The sequence below is a fragment of the Dendrobates tinctorius genome, unplaced genomic scaffold (assembly GCF_039654945.1).
Source record: "Dendrobates tinctorius isolate UK_male_01 unplaced genomic scaffold, ASM3965494v1 ptg000250l, whole genome shotgun sequence".
NCBI classification, from domain to species: Eukaryota; Metazoa; Chordata; class Amphibia; order Anura; family Dendrobatidae; genus Dendrobates; species Dendrobates tinctorius.
Window position 1 is genome coordinate 49,721,827 of NW_027361917.1, and position 22,961 is coordinate 49,744,787.

Sequence of the window (22,961 nt, forward strand, 5' to 3'; positions counted from 1 at the left end):
GTGGTTTAGTCATTAAATAGAATGCGTGACATTGTAATGTTTCCATATCGTTCTCTGTGATGGCACCACTGATGGTTGACCTCTCTATAGACAGTGGTAAAAAGTTCCTGTTGCCACCACTGTTCTCTGAGCTTACATCAGATGTGGCAGAGAGCAACAGTGGTCTCTCTAGGTCCATGAGGGAGGGAAGGTTAAATATGAATGTGTGGTGCAGCATGATTCGAATGATTGAATTTTCCTTTCTTTACTTCCAGATATGCTGCTTATTTTCCAGCATGTTGCTGACAAATTTGGAGTCCTACTACTTTTTAACGAGCTGATATAGCAGAATACAGTCTTATTTCCTTTGTATTTTGGGCAAACAATATATTAGTTTTTACTTTTTAAAAATTACAAAAGGGAAAATTGGCTGATGCAAAAGTGTGAGCACCCTTGGAGATTTCTGTGCTCAGATAACTTTGACAAAGGTTTCAGACCTTAATTAGCCTGTTTGGGTTATGCCTTGTTCACGATCATCATTGGAAAAGGCCAGGTCATAGAATCATAGAATCGTAGAGTTGGAAGGGACCTCCTGGGCCATCTGGTCCAACCCCCTGCTCAAAGCAGGATTCGCTAAATCATCCCAGTCAGATGTCTGTCCAGCCTCTGTTTGAAGACTTCCATTGAAGGAGAACTCACCACTTCTCGTGGCAGCCTGTTCCACTCATTGATCACTCTAACTGTCAAAAAGTTTTTTCTAATATCTAATCTGTGTCTCCTCCCATTCAGTTTCATCCCATTGCTTCTAGTCTTTCCTTGTGCAAATGAGAATAAAGTTGATCCTTCTACAATGTGACAGCCCTTTAGATATTTGTAGACCGCTATTAAGTCTCCTCTCAGTCTTCTCTTTTGCAAACTAAACATTCCCAAATCCTGCAACCTTTCCTCATAAGACAGGGTTTGCAGACCGGTCACCATTCTGGTCGCTCTTTTCTGAACTTGCTCCAGTTTGTTGATGTCTTTTTTAAAATGTGGTGCCCAAAACTGTGATGCAAATTTCCCAACTGTATAAAAACCGAGCCTCCTCCAAAAAACAGCAGCCAAGGGATCTTCTAAGCAGCTGTCTAACACTCTGAAAATTAAAATGGGGGAGGCCCACAAAGCAGGAGAAAGCTGGAAGAGGATAGCAAAGCGTTTTTAAGTTTCCTTTCCTCGGTTCGAAATGTAATTAAGATTAGGCAGTTAACAGGAACAGTGTAAGTCATAAGGTCTGGAAGGCCAAGCAAAATTTCAGTGAGCACTCCTCTTAGGATTGACAGGCAAATCAGAACCCCTGCTGGTTGAAAAAGACATTCAGAAAGATTTAGCAGACTCTGGAGTTGTGGTGCATTGTTTTACTGTTCAGAGAAACCTGCACAAATATTGCCTTCGTGGAAGAGTCATCAGATGAAAACCTATCCTGCGTCCTCACCATAAAATTCAGCGTCAACGATATGTAAAAGAACATTTAAAGAAGCCTGATGCATTTTGGAAACACGTCCTGTGGACAGATAAGGTTAAAATAGAACTCTTTGGCCACAATGATCAAAGATGTTTGTGGAGCTAAAAATGTCACGAACAGAGGGAAGAATGGATTCAATGAAATTTCAACAAATTCTTGACGCAAGCATAACTCCATCTGTAATAAAAAGCTGAAGTTGAAAAAAGGATGGCTTTTACAAATGAATCATTATACTAAACACACGTCAGATTCACAATAGACTACCTCAAAAGGCGCAAGCTGAAGGTTATACAATGGCCCTCACAGTCCCCTAATTTGAAAATCTGTGGTTACCCCTCAAAATAGCAGTGCATGCAAAACAAACCCGAAATCTCACAGAACTGGAAGAATTTTTCAAGGAAGAATAGAAGAAAATATCTCAAAACAGAATTGAAATACTCTTAAATGGCTACAAAGAGTGTTTACTGTGATATTTTCAAAACGGGGTGCTGGTGGGTACTAAACATGCAGGCTGCCCAAACTTTTGCATCAGCCTATTTTCCTTTTAGTAATTTTTAAAATGTAAAAGATGAAATTGTGGTTTGTTTGTTTGTTTGTTTGTTTTTTGCCTAAAATACAAAAGAAATGTGTAATCTTTAACTTTAGGCCTTTTTAGAGATCATTTCATCTTCAACTTGCTAAATAAACTGTTCGTAATAACAGTAATATTGATCAGAGATGCCCAAACATTTACATGCTGCTGTAAGATGAAGTTTGATGTTAAAGAAAAAAATGAATGTATGCTATTCATGCAAAAACATTTTTACCTAAATACACTGCTCAAAAACATAAATGGAACGCTTAAACAGAATATAACTTCAAGTAAATAAAACTTCTGTGAAATCAGACTGTCCACTTAGGAAGCAACACTACTGACAATCAATTTCACATGCTGTTGTGCAAATGGAATAGACAACAGATGGAAGTTATTGGCAATTATCAAGACACCCTCAATAAAGGAGCGGTTCTGCAGGTGGGGACCACAGACAACATCTCCGTACCAATGCTTTCTGGCTGATGTTTTGGTCACAAACCCCCATCTGTGGACGTCGGGCCCTCAGACCATCCTCATGGAGTCGGTTTCTATCCGTTTGTGCAGACACATGCACATTTGTGGCCTGCTGGAGGTCATTTTACAGGGCTCTGGCAGTGCTCCTCTTGTTCCTTGCACAAAGGCTGAGGTAGCAGTCCTGCTGCTGGGTTGTTGCCCTCCTATGGCCTCCTTCCATGTCTCCTGGTGTACTGGCCTGGCTCCTGGTAGCGCCTCCAGCCTCTGGACACTATGCTGACAGACACAGCAAACCTTCTTGCCACAGCTCGCATTGATGTGCTGCCATCCTGGATGAGCTGCAGTACCTGAGCCACTTGTGTGGGTTGTAGAGTCCGTCTCATGCTACCATGAGTGTGATAGCACAACCAACATTCAAAAGTGACCAAAACATGAGCCAGAAAGCATTGGTACTGAGATGTGGTCTGTGGTCCCCACCTGCAGAACCGCTCCATTATTGAGGGTGTCTTGATAATTGCCAATAATTTCCATCTGTTCGCTATTCCATTTGCACAACAGCATGTAAAATTGATTGTCAGTCAGTGTTGCTTCCTAAGTGGACAGTTTGATTTCAAAGAAGTTTGATTTACTTGGAGTTATATTCTGTTGTTTAAGTGTTCCCTTTATTTTTTTGAGCAGTGTAGTTCAAAAAGGGAAAAAAAACCTTTTTTTTTTTTGAACTAGTAGATTGTGTAAAGGATTCGGAATGAAATCCATAAAATCTTTGACATTTTATGTGCCCTGTACTTATCAGATGTCTATTTTTACCCCACACAAAATTCAAGCAATTTTGGACAAAAAAAAATTTCGGCAGTGAAAGTCAAGTTAATGGTCAGGTGGGCAAGAAGAATACATTTCTAAAAAGGGGTCAAATTTTTTCAAAAGTAATTTCCAAAATAAAACATATACTGCCCAATTAGACAAAAGGCTCGTTCTTTAGGAGAGTTTTCTTAAGGGCTCATGGTTATAATCTATAGTAACCAACATGAAAATAAGACTGTTAAACTTAAAGGGGTATTCCCATCTCCAAGATCCTATCCCAATATGTAGTAGGTATAATAATATTAGCAATTGCTTCCAATTAGAAATTTAGTATAGTTTTTCTGATTCGCTTGGTCTCTTTCCTCATGTGCAGGCATTGCTGGACCTTAGGTATTCATGTTTACGACCACTAGCAACCAGCTAATTAATGGTCAATATATCAGTGGTCATAACCATGGATACCTAAGGTCCTGCAATGAATGTACATGAAGAAAGAGACATGGCGAATCAGAAAAACTATACTACAATTCTAATTGGAGGTATTTGGTAATTGTATTATTATTTCACCAACTACATATTGGGATAGGATTTTGTAGATGGGAATGTATTTTTAACCCCTTTACAGCCTTGGACATATAGGTACATCCAAGGCCGCCTCCCGCTGTTTGCTGTGTGCTTTGGCAATGAGCCTTCAACTTTTCTGGCACATGTCAGCTGATTTTCTCAGCTAATATGTGCCCCTAACAGCCACAGGTGGAATCGCGATCCACCTGCTGCTGTTAACCTCTTAAATGCCGCTGTCAATATGATCGCGCCAGAGAGTGCATCACAAACCCCACCCATCAGCACCCATGTCACATAAGCACAGGTCGCCGATGGATTACCTTGACAACCCTAGGTCTGTGGTTTTATTTACAGGATAGCTATGAGCGGCACCCAATGGCCCGCGCTTATAGCAGATGAGCATTTCTGCTATACAGAAGATCATAGCTTTTAGTCTACACATATTTGGTATCATCACATTCAGAATTGCCTGATCTATCAATATATAACAAGAATTAAACCGATCAGTAAACAGTGTAACAAGAAAAAGAATCAAAATGCCAGAATTACGTTTTTTTGGTCACAGGAACATTGCATGCAATAACGGGCGATCAAAAGATCGTATCTACACCAAAATGGTTTCACTAAAACTGTCAGCTCGACACACCAAAAAATAAGCCCTCATACAGCCCCTGATCGTAAAAAATGGAGATGCTACGGGTCTCAGAAAATGGTGACTTTTTTTCCACCACTTAACTAAAAAAAAAAAAAAAAAAAAGCCTATAGATGTTTGCTACCTATGAACTTGTAATGATCTAAATAATCATAGTGGCTTGTCAGTTTTAGCATTTAGTGAACATGGTAAAAAAAAAAAAAAAAAGTGTGGAATTTTTTTTGCAACTTCACCACACTTTCAATTTTTTAGTCCCATTTTCCAGTACATTATATGGTAAGCCACTGGTGTCATTCAAAAGTACAACTCATCCCGCAAAACACAAGCCATCACATTGATGGAAAAATAAAAAAGTTTTATGGTTCTGGGAAGAAGGGGATCAAAAAACAGAAAAACCCGATGTGTGGAAGGGCTTAAAGGGAATCTGTCACCTCAGTTTGGTGTGGTATGTAAATGAGTTGTGTCCGGTCCGATGGACGGTGTTTTGGCTCCTTCCCTCGACCCCTCCTTGGACGCTGTACGTAATCTTTCTGGGAATTTCCGTAGTTGTCATCCAGATTACGCGCGTGCGTAGTATGCTTTGCCCAACTGCGGGCGAAGCTGAAAAGCATTAGTGTGCATGCGCCGGTGAAATATGTCCCGGAACACAGAAATGGCAACAAAATACTTCAGGGACATCGTTCACCGGCGCATACGCACTAATGCTTTTCGGCTTTGCCTGCAGTTGGGCAAAGCATACTGTGCATGCGCTTGGATATTGCATCGGACCAGACACAACTCATTTACATACCGCGCCAAATTGAGGTGACAGATTTCCTTTAAATATATGTTTTTCAATTGAATTTTCATGATAAAACTATATTACACTACAATGACAGTACTTTACCACCTAGGAGGTATTAAATCCCATCTAATATATCTTTTATTGGTCAGAGAAAAATCATCTTGACCACAATATCAGCTAAAAGAAAAAAAAATAGCTGTTACTGACTATAAATACAAAGGAAGTTGTCAGCAAATTAATACATTTTGGAGATTCCCATAATGGGTGTGTAAATGCAGGAAAACGTAACTCCATCTCTTAGGTTGGATATGAAATTAAGACATGCGCTTTTTCCAAATACTATATTCCAGGGCACTATAAAGTCAGGATATACAAAGATCACACTAATAATTCCTCATTGTCAACAGAAAATCTTGTCTGAAAATTGATCCCCAACATATTCACTGTTTTATATGATACAACCTTCTGTCTCAAGTAAGATCTTGCTTGTCATGGCTCACTTACCTAAAGAATAGTGAGCTTCCCTCATAAAGTGATCTCTCCATGGCAACTACAAAGAATGGTGTTTTCTATGCATTTTAAAAAGATTTTCCCCCACACAAAGAAAAAACTGTTTGTCTGATATTGATAACCGTCTTTAGGGAGACTATTTGTCCAGGCCTAGCACCATTAAGGTACAGATTTGTATTACCATATTTTTTTTTTAATCTAATTAGTTGATCATTAAATGAATAATAAAATGAATGAGCAGCTTCTTGACCAAAATCTTTATTAAAATGAACCTGACAGCTGATACATGCTGTCCTATCCACGGGCAGCATACATAAGGCACTGGCTGTATGATCTCACCCAGGTATGTTTGGTCCTGAAACACTATGGATTTTCAAAGAAAAATAGTTTTGAAGCCGCGAATGACAGAACTACACGGAAGACTAGTCGGACAGATGTGCATACAAAGAGTAGCAATCGAGAGTAGCTGGTGAGAAGAAGCCGCTGGTGACCCTCCTGTCCGACTAATGTCCTATGCGGCTCGGTCCTCGGCAGCTATTAAAGTATGTTTTTGTCCGAAATGTATTCACAGTATCAAACAGGGTAGACAGTATGAGTAGGAATTAGCTAGCTCACCGTAGAACTCTAAACTTTATTTAGGGTTAAAATGTAACTTTTAATTCATATTAATAAAATAGCAAAAACCTACGTAACGTGAAACCAATCACCATCACCAGGAAACTACAAGATACAGATACCACAGGGAGGTGCCTACCCCTGTATAATACTGAACCACCCTACCTACCAGCGGAGGTTGGCACCCTATAAACCTGTACAGTAGCTCCCCAGGTCGTCTATTGACTGCTCACCCTGCTAACCCTGTTAGGCCCTGGTGATGGTGTTTGTTTTCAAGTTATCTAGGGTTTTGATATTTTATTGATATGAATTAAAAGTTACATTTTAACCCTATGTTTTTGTCCCGCACCGTTTGAGTCAAACATACCTAGCTGAGATCATACAGCCAGTGCTTAATACACAGTCCAATATACAGGCAGTATGTATTTACTGTCAGGTCCCCTTTAATCCCGATCAGCCTTTAGTGGAAATTGAATTCTGTGAGGCCTAGCCCTTAGCGTTGGTAGCGTCACTGGATTTATAAAACTGATCCTGTAGTACGATTTTCTTGGCTGTAATAAGATCTTATACAAGTGATTGAGAGATTCCGCCTTCCTTTCAGGTGGCCTCTCACTGATCTCAAAACATTCACTTCAACATTAACTTTTTTGAAAATCAAAAAAATAGAAACATTTCACACTTTGGCCATGAAACTAAAAGTTCAGAAATACCTGCTTCTTTTTAAGTAGAGAAGGAAGTTTTTCATCGAATTTCAAGCTAGAAACAAGGAAAAGAATATCACAAAGAATGCCATAGTAAGATTAATTTTGTATGTTAGATTGCAAGACACTTTATCTACGGGGAATGGAGGGAGAGGGTTGTGTGTTAATGTGAAAGGAAGACATGGAGCTGGCAAGGAGCCCACTTTATGGGAGAGTAACAGCATACTTGTGGGCTGAGATGCAGAGCGACTACATGGTTCAGCCTCCCTACCTTTTGAAAGGTTGCTTTGGTAAGACTTGATACATATGATGACTTGATGATGGCATCACCTTGGAAGGAAACTTTTGTAGGCTATTGTTCCCAGTGGTACCATCATGAGGGACGGAATGGAAAAAGGGAATTGGTCCTACAGGGAATTCTGATTCCATGAGTCCACCATGACGGCATCATTCTTTCCATCTAAATTTTCTCTTGCATGTGTGAGAGTGTTTTGTTGGTTAATAAATATTTCAAAATGAAGGAGTCTGGTCTAGTAATCTGGTAAAGACTCCTAGATGGGGCCTTTTAACTGCTCTCCGATTCCTGTCCCTCCAGAGGTCAACAATCAATGTGCAGAAATGCCATCACAGTGGACTGGAAACCAAGTTACTGGTAAAGCTTACATTTTTTTTTCTTCTCCCTGGCCTTTGGTGTAAACTAAGGGTAGGATATCCCCATTCTGATCAACTTAAATGTTTCTGAACATGTGTAAAATGTGTGCTTTAGAAACTCACATGTAAGCTAATACATCTGTATACAGAGTTACTACATTTTATTTCATGACTAAACTTTCTCACTGATGAAAAATTAGTAAACTGTAGCTTTTACCATAGATGTTGCCCTATGAAATATTATATATGCAATATTTTTGTATTCTGTAACATCAAGTGGCCTGCACTTAGCAGATTGGGTTTTAACATTTTAGAATGCATGCCACTTTACCAGGTTAAAGCAATGTTCAGCTTGGCATTAGTAAATGACCTTTTCATAAGTAGTGTTCTTCTACAGTTCCTAATTACATTTTTTTCCCCTAGTAACGTTGCAAATGTTATATAAACTCAAGACCGCAAAAGTATTTGAGAAATCTCGGAATAAAGAGGATAAACCCAGCACCGACATTGTAGATGAAGATCCTTATGCCATCCAGATGATCTCCTGGTGCCCAGAGAGCAGGATACTTTGTGTGGCCGGTGTCTCAGCCCATGTCATCATTTATAGATTCAGCAAACAGGAAGTGACCGCAGACGTCATCCCGGTAAAGACCATGTTTGGCTTTCGCATGCCTGGTTAAGTGTGAAGCCTAAATATTTTGTGCCCCCTATTAATTGATGATAGTCTAGCATCCATGATAAATAATATTTAACTGCAGTAATTATTATAATTCCAATGTCGCTTTCCCTTGATTGTAAACAGAATTGGGAGCATCCGTTTGCCACACAACATGGATTAATTACAAAGAATTGTTGTTAAAAAAAAATATTTGGGAACTAGACAAAATCCCAGTGGTAGTAAAGCAGAAAGTGACATACTTTGCCATCTAGAAACATTTACCTCTGTAATGTAATGTTTTGGAATTTCCATTTCTGCAATAACCAGAATTCCAATTTTAAAAAGGCACCGCACCACAAATGACAGCGAAAAAGCAAAACCTAAAACCACAGCTGTAGATATGTATGACATGTTATGGGTCTTTTCATGCCTCTGCAGCTTTCAAAATTTTTGTGTGTTGTTTTCTGGTTTTGCAGTTCAGCCCCATTAACTTGATAAATTAATTCAGATATACTATTGTGGTAGGAAGTGTTCACTGTAATGCATTTGTTAAAATTATGGATTAAGGAGCTTAGATTTGGGTATTGTTTTGCCCCAAATATTCACTTTTAATAGATTTTGGGATACCAAAGCTCACAAGTCAATATTTAATATGCAGGTCAAATAGCAGGACGAGAATTTTTACTTAGAAAAAGGCAGCCTTACTCGCCAACACCAGGTCACAATACATTACAGGAAGCGGTAGACACCTATGATAAAGGCGGAAGCAGTATAGGTGCACAAGACTGATGAAACGCCCACTCACACACCTACCGTTTATGGAGGGGTGGTTGCCTAGTATTATAACACACCCAGATGAGGCTTGTGTATGGCACCAGTCACTGATTTATGTGGAGCACACTGTCTGGCTTATGGCCTGTTAGTGACACCCATACTATTAGATCAACCTGGCTTCCCAGTACTATAACTATATACATGCACCCACAGGGACAGACACCCCAATTTGCCCAACCAGCAATATTAAAGGGCCTGGCTGCATCCTGCAAAAAATGGGGAAATATCTATAAAAATAAAGTATAATGGGCATATGCGGTATTAGTTGATATTTTGGTCAAAATATCCAAACTTGCAACCCAAGTCAAAGGTCCTCATTGTCTTGGGAGTCCCTACACTAAAATCAAAAGCAGCTCACTAAAAGTTGTCATGGTCATCTCTCTATTACAGCCTGCAGTGACTCCTGAGGATATTATTTGTCCTTTTCCTCGTGTTATCTCATACCAATGTGAAAGCTCTTCGTCATATTTATGTCTGTTAAAAGGGTGTAATGATGATCCAGAACGGAGATCTGCTCTTTGCGAACAGGTCCTGCTCTGACAGACTAATGTCCCTGTCGCATACACATTTATGTGAAGGGCCACCATGTAAAATGACTTTATCCTTACTCCAGGGTAAACGCCGATCTGCCTGCTGCCTCCACCTACAGAATCAGCAGAGTGATGGGAGTGAGGCTATCGGCTAAGCTGTGTACAATACAACCTCTTTAAAACCGTGGATGATGCCAGCGTCAATTACCTTTGGTCTCTGCGGATTTTTTATTTCTGTTTCGAGAAGTTATTTACTACTTGAGTGATATTTAGTGTAACACCGTGAACATTGTAAAAAATGTTCCAATATATTGTAAGTTATTCTGCAGATGCACATTGGCCAAAGATAAAAAAAACTTTTTTCTTGGTTCTTGAAGTTCATGTTGTTTTTCTGCATTTGTTTATATTTTGTGCTTGACTCTAAGATGCTGGAAGTAAGATTGCTTTACGAAATTGGTGAACTAGAGTCCCCGGACATTGAACAAGTGCCAACGCCCAGTGGTCCTTCGAACTCCCAACCCATAGCTCTTCAGTCTCACCCGTCCACAAGCAGCAGTTCATCGGATGGGATTCGTGATAATGTACCCTGTTTAAAGTAAGAATTATGTTATGATGTTTACATGGCATTGCAAGTATACTAGCTAAATGTGAGCCTGCACAGAACACAGACTTGATTATTTAGAGGATCTGTTTTTTGGTTAAATAGGTCTGGTTTACAATGGTGTCCTACATGCTTTGTGGCACCTCGATTATAAGGCTCTCTTGGAGATCATTGATGAGATGAAAGATTTGAAATGGTCAATGTCCTTTCTTTGCATAAATCAATAGTACTGGAAAATATAAGATGCTTTACACTATAATTTATTAAAGAAATAGACTTCTTTCTCCATTTATGAGACCTTTATCTTGCCTCATGAACTTCCATCGATTTCTAAAAAAAAAAGACGAAAATTTGTCTTGATAAGACGAACTGCAAGCTCACAGAGATTTCAGATTACATCTGACTATTAAAGGGGTTGTCCACTACTAGGACAACCCATTCTTGATTTGAATGTTTGGTGCTGATGAAATAAAAACACCCTTGCTTGCGCCGTTCCAGCATTGTTGGCACTCATGTTCCTGGTGCTCTCATGCAGTTGTTATGCCTCGTGAACCCGGCGCCCAATGAGCACTGGAGTGACTGTCCCCTACTTTGGACAAATCACATATCAAGAGGAAGTCAAACAGCAGCTGCAGCCCTGACTTCATGTTGATGTGTTCAATACATCCAAAGTTGGAGGACCATGACGCCAGAGCTGATTTGGCATCGGTCTCACATGGCATAATAACCGCACAAAAGCCCCGGGAACGTAAGTGCCGACATCGCTGAAACTGCACAAACACGGAAGGTGAGTATAAGTGTCCTTATTTTTTTCTGCGCCAAACATTCATATCAAAAAGGGATTATCCTAGTAGTGGACAACCCCTTTAAAGGCTTTGAAGAGTGAGGTAAAGATTGAAAGCAAGAAATGCCCAAGCAGCAGTATTCTAGTTAGTGTTTTATCTCACCCCAAAGCTGAATTCACAGCTACACTGTTCCGTAATGATTTACAACTGTCATGCTTGCTGCTGCCACTATATGTTTGCCGCAGAGAAGAGAGCAGGAGTCCCTAATGCGCCTGTGTACAGTGCATGTGAGACATCATGGCAGCTAGTGTCTATCAGTTAGAGACAACTGAAATTTAGCGAGACCAGCTGTGTGAAACGTGAAAAATGCAGGCCAAATGCCAGATAGCATATTCTGAGCAGTCAACCAAAGTAAAGGTATGCTTCAAGTCCTTATAACATATACAGTGTAAAATTACATGTAAAATTTTGTGCACCCCTGGAAAAAATACTGTTATTGTGCACATTTAAGCAAGTTGACACATTTCCTTAGTATTTTAGGCAAAAGTCATTTTTTACATTTTAAAAATTGCACAAAAAAAGTGGCCCGATGCAAAAGTTTTGGCACTCTTGGAGATTTGTGTGGTCTGGTAACTTTGACCAATGTTTCAGACCTTAGCCTGTTAGGGTTATGGCTTGTTCACGATCATCGTTGGGAAAGGCCAGGTGATGCAAATTTCCCAACTTTATAAAAACCCAGACCACTTCTAAATAAAAGGGGAGAAAGGAACCTCTGGCCAACCATTAAGCATGGGAGTGGATGAATCATTTTTTGGGAATGTGTTGCAGCCAATAGCAGGGGGAACATTTCACGGATACAGGAAAGAATGGATTCAATGAAATTTCAACAAATTCTTGATGTAACAATCGCGAGACATGCAGCCGCGACTACTCAAACATATTTTTCGAGCACGCCGAAGACACTTGGCACACGATCGTGCTTGGATAACATCTTATCCGAGCACGTTTGCTCATCACTAATCTTAAACACACAGCAAAATCCACAGCAGACTACCTCAAAAGGCGTGGACTGAAGGATAACAATGGCCCTCACAGTCCCTTGATCTTAACATCATTGAAAATCTGTCGCTAGACCTTAGTTTGAGATGCTTCATTTCCCATAGCGCAAACTTCACATCCTATGGGCGCCACTCGTGCCCTCCCACAAATCAGACACCGCTCCAAGACATTATTGGGTCAAAAAAACAGACCATAAGCATTATCGCTACTAAATCTCAGGAGCTAACTCATATTGGGGCAGAAAATAAATTTATTAACATTTATTAATTTCTTTATTTTATGCCACAATAGGAGTTAGCTCCTGATATTTAGTAGCGATATGCTTATTGTCTGTTTTTTGACCCAATAATGTCTTGGAGCTGTGTCCGATTTGTGAGAAACGCGTCGGAGTGCCTCCACACATAAGTGACCTCCTTGGAATCTTTACCTATGTTTGTATACCCCTGAGTGGCACTATTGGTGTTGAATATCATGTTTTTTGGACATATTGTTGGTCTTTAGGTATCATGATGTGGATTCATTTGTTTATCTTTTGATTATCGTGGTCTGGGATTTTCTGCATTGTACTGTATGTAGGGCATTCTGATATCTAATCTCTGCACAATCCTGACGTTGTTTTACCACCTGTGAAACCAGGGACTGGTAGGGGACTGAGGGATAGTCCTTGTTGAGTGGGGGCGTCAAAATAGTTTCTTAGGGTGCCAACCTCCACAGTCAGGCAGGCATCAGATAGGCCTAATATCCGGGTTTTGCAGCATCTCAGAATAGGTCTTTTTTCTCTATTTTGGTGGCATTTGCCAATACTTTCACTGGGAAGGTGTCTTTTAACATTTATGAAATAAAAAATTGGTTTAAGGGGATTGCATGTTCACTTCAAAAATGTTCTGATTCCCAAAAAATAGTGTTTTTGTTCTAGACCTCAAAATAGCAGTGCAGACAAGAAGACCAAGTAATGTCACAAAACTGGAAGAATTTTCCAAGAAAGAATCTATGAAAATCCTTCAAACAATAATTGAAAGACCCTTGGCTGGTTTCAAAAAAACAATTACAAGCTGTGATACTTGCAAAAAGGGGGTTCTACTACGTACCAACCATGCAGGTTGCCCACATTTTTGCATCAGTCTATTTTCCTTTTTGTATTTCTTATTATGTAAAATATGCATCTCTCTCGATATATAATATATTTTTTATTGGGGTCAAAAATACAAAGGATATGTGTCATCTTTAACTTTAGCCCCTTTAGAGATCATTTCATCTTCAACTTGCTTAACTGTTCACAATAACAGTAATTTTGACCAGGGTGCCCAAACTTTTACATGATGCTGGATTAATTGTATGAATTTTAGATGTCAAAATAATAGTTTAAATTGTGTGAATACAATTCTATATTAATCTATTCTAGACAAGTATGTAGCGTGCATTCAGGCAATCACTATTCCCACAGTGTGGAATGAGTTTTGTGTTTACTGAGGAATCCTAGCACCTATTTCTAAAAATGGTCTGAGAGGATAAAAATGCTAAAAATAATGTACATTTTGAGTAGCATCAGTGTAAAAACTAGTTGCCTCAGAAATTATATAAATGTTGCCTGATCATATGTCTAATCCGCTTATCAAGAAGTATAAAATGTCAGATTTATACTTGGAGGGAGGGGGTAGGGTGTCGTTATCACCTTGATTAGTTTTTCTATCTTAAATTTTAATTTTTTATCTAGAATGTACCGTCAATCATGTATATTTTTTTTTACTATAGATTAGTTGTTCTGATGTTGCTGCTCATTTTGGATTTATCTGATATGAAAGAAATTTCCTTTTCACAGGGTCAAAAGCACTCCATTAAAGCAATCTGCTGGCTACCAAGTAGAGCTTGTAATACAACTTGTGTGGGTTAGTGGAGAACCTCCGCAGCAAATAACCAGCCTAGCTGTCAATTCTGCGTATGGCCTGTAAGTATGTTTTAATTTCTTAATGTCCATGAGCTTTATATACGCAAGACTTCAAAAATTCTCGGGGTCTGTTTGGAACCCTTGAGATGGGCTTAAAATTTTTTTTTTCTTACTTTTTCCCACTGTTGGTTTATGTTCTGGAAAATTAGAATATAAAACAGTTATTTCATTGTTATCTTGTTATTGTCATTGCAGTAGATGTAGAGACTTGGCAATAGAAGATATGTGACAGTCTTCCCCTTGTTCTAGAGGGCTGTTCACATCATGTCTTCCTTTTTTAGAGCCCACTTTTGAGATCTAGTCTAGGAAAGCTAGAAAGTTCCATGTGTGCAGAGCAAATGTATTCATAGTTTGTCTACTCGACAGACATGATAATATACAGTATATGTATATATGTGTGTGTGTGTATATATATATATGTGTGTGTGTGTGTATATACATTCTCAAAAAAATAAAGAGAACACTTAAGCAACACAATGTTAACTCCAAGTCAATCACACTTATATGTAATCATCCTGTCCAGTTATTCATTTTATAGGCAATTAGCAAAAAACCCCTGTAAAGGATTGGTTTCTGAAATGTCTGCGGGGAAACCTTATTTATGCATGTTTCTTACATTAATATATGATAACAGTTTTGACCCGGGTTTTTATGGTCTCTCCACCTTTTCTATTATACTAATTGCCTTCTGCTGCCCCGTGTTTGCACTGCTGCTCGCTTGTATTCTATTATAGATTATTGGTGTGTGGACTTATTCACATTATTACTGTTCTGTGTATCTATTAATTAATAAAGATGTCTTTTGTACCTTTGACATGTTGACAAGAGCAGTCTTTAAAAAAAATATATATATCTGAGAACATACATATATAGGTATATATGTATGTTATCACATTGAGGCTTATTCATACAATTAGGCCGGTTTCACATTAGCGCTTTTTCAGCGCGCGCACGGCCGGGGGTAGCTCCGCCCCCGAGCCGGCTCTCTGCCCGGCGTGCCCGCCCCTTGCTTGTAGCGCCGCCTACTAGCGGACAGCGGCGCCTGCGATCGGCGCACCCTATCTTTAGCATAGGGTGCGCAGATCGTGCGCAGGCCGTGCGCTAGTTGCGCTTTGACCTGCGCTGCGCACTTTTGACGGTGCGCCGTGCGCGCCAAAATCCGAAAAGTTTGATTTTAGCGCGCACGGCGCACCGTCAAAAGTGCGCAGCGCAGGTCAAAGCGCAACTAGCGCACGGCCTGCGCACGATCTGCGCACCCTATGCTAAAGATAGGGTGCGCCGATCGCAGGCGCCGCTGTCCGCTAGTAGGCGGCGCTACAAGCAAGGGGCGGGCACGCCGGGCAGAGAGCCAGCTCGGGGGCGGAGCTACCCCCGGCCGTGCGCGCGCTGAAAAAGCGCTAATGTGAAACCGGCCTTACTGGGATGCTTAAACTCTCTATGGTCCTTTATTTAATTTTTCTCCAACATCCATCTGTCTGCTCTGTCAGAAGCAGACTCCATGAGGGTGGTATGAGGGCCTGACGTCCACAAGTGGGTGTTGTGCTTTACAGCCCAACACCGTGCAGAGCGATTGACATTTGCCAGAGAACACCAAGATTGGCAGATTTGACATTGGCGCCCTGTGCTTTTCACGAATGAGAGCAGGTTCACTTAGAGCACATGTGAAAGACGTCTGGAGACACAGTGGAGAATGTCCTGCTGCCTGCAACATCCTCCAGTATAACCGCTTTGGCAGTCAGTAATGATGTGGGGAGGCATTTTGTTGAAGGGCCACACAGCCCTCCTTGTCCTAGCCAGAGACTTCCATTAAGTACCAGCACGAGATCTTTAGACCCATTATAAGACCATAGGCAGGTGCAGTGGGCCCTGGGTTCCTTCTGATGCCTAACAGTGCTAGGCCTCATGTGGCTGAAGTGTGTCAGCAGTTCCTACATGATGAAGCCAATGATGCTATGGAGTGACCCACTCGTTCCCCATACGTGAATCCAATCGAGCACTTTGAGAACATCATGCCACATTGCACCATAGTCTGTCCAGGAGTTGACTGATGCTTTAATTTAGGTCTGGGAGGAAATACCTCAGGACATCCGCCGCCTCATCAGGAGAATGCCCAGTCGTGATATGGAAGTCATGCAGGCACATGGAGGCCACCCACACTACTGAGCATAATTTCCTTGTCTTGAGGCATTTCCACTGATGTTGGATCAGCTTGTAATTTGATTTTCCACTTAAATTTTGAGTATCATTCCAAATCCACACCTTCATGGGATATTAGTTTTTATTTACACTGATCATTTTTGTTTTATTATTTTCAACGCATTCCAATATGTAATACATAAAGATTTGCACCTGGAATATTTCATTTGTTGTTAGCTAGAATGTGGTATTTAAGTGTTTCCTTTATATTTTTGAGCAGTGTATATTGATGTAAATACTCATGTCCCAAAAAAATGAGAAGAGTGTTCAAGGAGTGATGCCTTTATTGGCTAACCAGAAAAATTTTATTTGCAAGCGTTAAGAGCTCAAAAGGCCCCTATATCAGGCTGTATTACAAGTGAACCCTGAAAGCTTGCAAATATAGTTTCTCTGGTTAGCCAGTAAATGTATCACTCCTTGAATACTTTTCTCATTTTTTGGGGACATAAGTATTTACCGACTTACTGAAAAAAGCTCTATTAAAATGTAAGTTTTATTAAGTACCTTTAAAAAACTTTAATCCTGATTTTTGATACAAATATCCCCTACTCCATGGGTTATCTGGGCTTCCAGCATTACTAAAGAAAAATGGATGATAACTTGCAGATGAAACTGATCTACCCAGTCAAAAAGCCAGTTAAATGTATCTGGCCAGATATAACAAACTGCAACAGGAAAAAATTCCTGCAAGAACAGCTCATAAGAAAGAGTCTCAAAAAGGAAAAACGAAAAGGAAAGGGACAAAAACAATATGTACAAGATTGATATGTAGTGCTGCACACGAATTACAATTACACTCAGCCGGTGTGTGGAAGAGAGTGATCTGGCCCTATAGATAGCTTGGCCTAACTGAACACCCACCTAGGTGCGGATGTTGGCACCCTAAGAGATACGAAAATGGCACCCCCGCTTGTGCGTCGGCTGTCCCTATTCTCCTATAACTCCCTATAAGACGTAAGATCAGAAAAAGAGAGCCAGGTGGCCTGTATCCACTTGTTTATGACATCTTCATGGATGCAATAGAATATTTTATACAATCAGATATAGGTGTTCAGAAAGAGTAAAGGGTCCATGCAGCCTAAGTTGCTTCACACCACTCACATTAGATAAGTATTAGATAAATTGTATGATACATATAAGTCCCTACCCAAAAAGAAAAATACACTAAAATAGATATGCAATATATGATTAGTCACAGCAAATATGTCTATTGATCCATCATGTTGCTACAGTGATGCCATTTTTGCGTGCAAGGGTAAGGACACCAACATATCTACTGACATACACATATAAAGATGAACTAAAGCCTCATGAATTGGACAATGTTCCACTGCCAGACCGCTATGACCGCAATGAGTCTCTACTGATGAACCCACAAAGGGGCGGACTCCATCTGAGTGATCATACTATCATATACTTATGGGCTATTACTATGCTGCAACTGATGGTCACAGATAAGTACAAAGTTTGGATTTTGATGTATGGCTTCACATTTATGCATAGATGGGCATCTGTATATCTGCCTAAGGCATCGATAGTGGTGTTTAGCCACTGAATGTTTGTTTATATGTATATATTCATCAGTATGTGAACCTGTTACCTTATGTGATCCATCTTTGGTGTCTACGGATTTGTTTTGATGGTATACTGCTTTTGTCTAGAGTCCAGGATCGAGGCTTTAATTCATCTTTATATGCCAACCTCCGCACCTAGGTAGGTGTACAGTTAGGCCAAGCTATCTATAGGGCCAGATCACTCTTTTCCACACACCGGCTGAGTGTAATTGTAATTCGTGTGCAGCACTACATATCAATCTTGTACATATTGTTTTTGTCCCTTCCCTTTTCGTTTTTCTTTTTTTGAGGCTCTTATGAGCTGTTCTTGCAGGAATTTTTTCCTGCTGCAGTTTGTTATATATGGACAGATACATTTAACTGGCCTTTTAACTGGGTAGATCAGTTTCATCTGCAAGTTATCATCCATTTTTCTTTAGTAATGCTGGAAGCCCAGTTAGCCCATGGAGTGGGGGATATTTGTATCAAAAATCAGGATTAAGGTTTTTTAAATGTACTTAATAAAAGTTACATTTTAATAGGGTTTTTTTCAGTAAGTCTGTTTATGCTCAACCCTTTTTGTATATATTTTTTTTGTTAGCTTTTGGGACATAAGTATTTACTGTATATACTCGAGTATAAGCCGAGACCTCTAATTTTGCAAAAAAAAAAATGGGAAAACTTATTGACTTGAGTATAAGCCTAGAGTGGAAAATGCAGCAGCTACTGGTAAATTTCAAAAATAAAAATAGATACCAATAAAAGTAAAATTAATTGAGACATCAGTAGGTTGAATGTTTTTGAATATCCATATTGAATCAGGAGCCTCATATAATGCTTCATACAGTTCATGATTGCCCCATAAGATGCTCCATACAAAATACCTCCCATATAATGCTGCACAAAGGTTAATAATGACCCCATAAGGTGTTCCATAGAATATGCCCCATATGCTGCTCCATAAAGCTTATGGCCCCATAAGATGCTCCAAAGATTATGCCCCATATGCTGCTCCATAAAGATTATGGCCCCATAAGATGCTCCATAGATTATGCCCCATATGCTGCTCCATATATCTTGATGGCCCCATAAGATGCTCCATAGAATATGCCCCATATGCTGCTCCATAAAGGTTATGGCCCCATAGATATATATGCCCCATATAATGCACAAAGATTGATGGCCTCATAAGATGCCCCATATAGTGCTGCATAAAGGTTGATGGCCCCATAAGATGCTGTATAGACATATATGCCCCATATGCTGCTCCATAAAGGTTATGGCCCCATAACATGCTCCATAGAATATGCCCCACATGCTGCTCTATAAAGGTTATGGCCCCATAAGATGCTCCATAGAATATGCACCATATGCTGCTCCATAAAGGTTATTGCCCCATAAGATGCTCCATAGAATATGCCCCATATGCTGCTCCATAAAGGTTATGGCCCCATAAGATGCCCTATATATATATATATATATATATATATATATATATATATATATGCTCCAAATAATGCTGCATAAAGGTTGATGGCCCCATAAGATGCCCCATATAATGCTGCATAAAGGTTGAAGGCCCCATAAGATGCTCCATAGATATACTGTATATGCCCCATATGCTGCTCCATAAAGTAATGGCCCTATATGATGCTGCGATTAAAAAAAATGACATACCTCTCATCGCTGGGGACCAGGTACCAGTGTCCTGAACATGGTCTCTGGCAGCTCCTTCCAGTGTTCAGCGGTCATGTGGTACCGCTTAATAAAGTAATGAATATGTGTATATTCCTTACATTAATGAAAAGTACCATGTGACCGCTGAACACAGCAAGAGCTGCGGCGCTGGAGACCATCTGAGAAGCAGGGACTGCAGAGACTTCGTCAGCAGTGGGTGAGTATGATCTAACAGCCGCGTTCCCCCGCCGACCCCCCCGGGACAATGACTCGAGTATAAGCCGAGAGGGGCACTTTCAGCCTAAAAAATGGGCTGAAAATCTCGGCTTATACTCGAGTATATATGGTACTTTGATTTTTCTTGCAAACACAGTATCACAATATTATTTTGTATTGTACATGAGCAGTGTATATAAACGATGAGAACAGAGAAATGGTCTGTGGTCACCCCCTATGCAACCACTCCTTTTATAGTGGTTGTCGTGCTAATTACCTATAATTTCTACCTGTTGTCTGTCCCATTTGCACAACAGCAGGAGAAATTGAATCACAATCAGTGTTGATTTCACAGAAGTGTGATTGACTTGGCGTTGCATTGTGTTGTTTAAGTGTTCCCTTTATTTTTTTGAACAGTGTATTATATTTTTCTGTATATGGGGCATGCCATTCAATACAAAGGTATACAGTAAAAAAAACAGCCTTCTGAAAGTTCAACAGGAAGAGTTTATGGCCTTTGTATACCACTGTACCATGTGACTATTCAGTGTGTGGCATATGTATGGATATCCTTCCAATGTATACCTTTACATAAGTCTCCATGTCATATGAACATATATGACTTTTTCATTTTGTAGCACTGTCTAAGATGCCTTCCAATACATGCGCATGAACTGGAATTTATAATAGGTAGCTTTATTATGGCTGCTTAGTGTTTTCAAAGGAAAGACGGCTCCATCAAGCTGACACATAAGTCCACAGTAATTATTTTGGGTTATCAGGAAGCCGGTGCTGGTCAGAGAGGAGCTTGCTTGTAATTCATCTTAATGAGTGATGTGTGGAGCAGTTGATAGTGTCAGGGAGCAGAGCTGCCTTTTTAGGCACAGATTTAAATCACTTTTCTAGCAAATGGCTTCTTTACATCCCATCTGTCTTGTCACTTTTCTAATTGACTGATTTGTTTACTGTATTGAAAGAACTGCTGAACAGAATCCAACAGGGTTGGAAAATAATCTTTAGAATGTTGCATGGAAAAACTAGTGATTTTCTTGAATTTTATACACGATCTAGCCAAAGAACTGAACAATACTGCTCTAATGGCTTTTTTACATTAAGATTATTTATGAAATGTGCAACATTCCTTTGCAAAGACAATTAAAATCCACCATAAAAAAATAACAGTATAATATGAATACAAAAAATGTTTTTGTTTTTTAGATTCGATCTCCACACTTTGGATTTTTTTTGTTTTAAACAGTAAGATTATTAGGATTAAAATAAGATCTAAATAGAATAGCTGGACCTTTTTTTAGTGGTTCTGTAGTCAAACTTTTTTTGGGACTTTTATCTTTTTAAAATTATAATGTTTGCATGTAGTAAAAATTAATAAGAAGAATATGCCTGAGCTGTCGTAGGGTGCTCCAGAATCACTTAATTTTCATAAATCACGATGATTCACTTAATTTGTCCAACCTCATCCACATCTAGCAGTGCTGGTCTTTAAGGATAGTTACACTCTTGTTCTCTTACAGTGTCTGACAGCGTTTTCTTTTAATTACTGCCTATATTTTAAAGCAATTATCACATATATATTTGATTTTCAGATGATCTAACAAAGCCGTGGCAAATGAAGTCTAAATATCATGATTTTTATTCATTCATAGATAATTATATTGACATTTCTGAGGGATATTGCATAAAATATTTTTTACATCTGTTTTTACAATCCTATTGTGTCATGATGTTTTTTATCTGTAAAACATCATTGTATCTTTACCCCTTTTCATTTTTCCTTCACCTACTTTTCCATGTTTATATTTTTCCTATCTATTTCCCTGGTCTTTCCCTTTTACTTTCCTACTCTTCCTTCCACCTTTTTATTTCTTTTTCTTTTCCCCTGTAATACTCTAACCCTTTTCCTTCCCTTTTCATTCTTTCCCTTCTCTCCCTCCTTCTTCCGTTGCCCCATTTTTTTTCCTTTAGCCTTTCCTTTAATTCTTCATATTTTAGGTTATTAGTGAAGACTTGGTATATTGCTATATTGATGTTTTTATTATCCCAACTGTAACACTATAAAAGTGTAATCCTATAAATACATATTTTATATTGTGTCCACCCCTTTACTTTCCCCAGTTTATGTAAAAAAAAAAAAATCCCCTAATACATTGATACAAAAATTCAATATTTTTTTTATTTGGCTCACTTAAAAGGAATCTGTCAGCAGGATTGCACACGCAAACAATTTATATCTTCATGTAGCTCTTTCAAAGACAAGTCCAGCAATACCTTTACATGGCCAGTCCATTCTTACAGTGGTGAGAAATCATCAATGTTCATACCCAACGTCAATTCCTCCTGCTTGACTGATTCTTTGCCTGAAGGCATACAGCATGGAGGCTGTCAGTCAAGCAGGAGGCAGTGGTGCTGGGCGGGGAATAGAGCTGGAGTGACACAGGCATCAGATCTATAACCTCATTTTCATGTCACTTGAAAAGCTAATTTCTCTGAAATAGGAAGGGATTAATTAAATTGGCCATTTAAAGGTATAGCGGAACTTGTCTGTAAAAGAGCTACATGCATATATCTATAGTTTGGGAGTGACGTTCTTCTGACAGATTCATTTTAACATCTCGGTGTTAATATTGTAACCTGAAAGTTACTTTTTAATTAATTAGCCATCCAAATCTTATAATATTTTTTCTAGCATTATTTCCAATGGTATTCCTCTTATTTGTTCTGTCCCTAATGTTAGTCACTGGGTTTAAAAAAGACTCGATAAAGTCTGCAAACCACTTCTGTAGAATGTAGCAGAAAAAAATCTGAAATTACAGCCGACAATATATTCTAAAATATTTTTTTAATTTTTTAATTTTCCCATATTTAATCTCCACTTTCAGAGTAGTATTTGGAAACTGTAATGGTATTGCAATGGTGGACTACATTCAGAAAACAGTGTTGTTAAACCTTAGTACAATCGAATTATATGGCTCAAATGACCCATACCAGAGGCAACCACGTTCTCCACGCAAAACAAGGCAACCGTCAGGAGGTAAGGAGCCCGCACTGCTTGCACAATATGTAATCTTTGGGTTTCAGCTATT

The 22,961-nt window shown here is 39.3% G+C and overlaps 1 protein-coding gene across 3 annotated transcripts in view; it reads left to right on the forward strand.

Annotated features, from left to right (window-relative positions):
• Positions 1-22,961, forward strand: part of STXBP5 (syntaxin binding protein 5) — a 492,483-nt gene that overhangs the window by 383,392 nt on the left and 86,130 nt on the right. For all 3 annotated transcript variants that reach the window (XM_073557677.1, XM_073557678.1, XM_073557679.1), the window contains exons 15-18: positions 8,230-8,450; positions 10,254-10,423; positions 14,093-14,218; positions 22,758-22,909. In XM_073557677.1, coding sequence (XP_073413778.1) covers positions 8,230-8,450; positions 10,254-10,423; positions 14,093-14,218; positions 22,758-22,909 — 669 coding nt within the window. The remainder of the gene's footprint in view (positions 1-8,229; positions 8,451-10,253; positions 10,424-14,092; positions 14,219-22,757; positions 22,910-22,961) is intronic.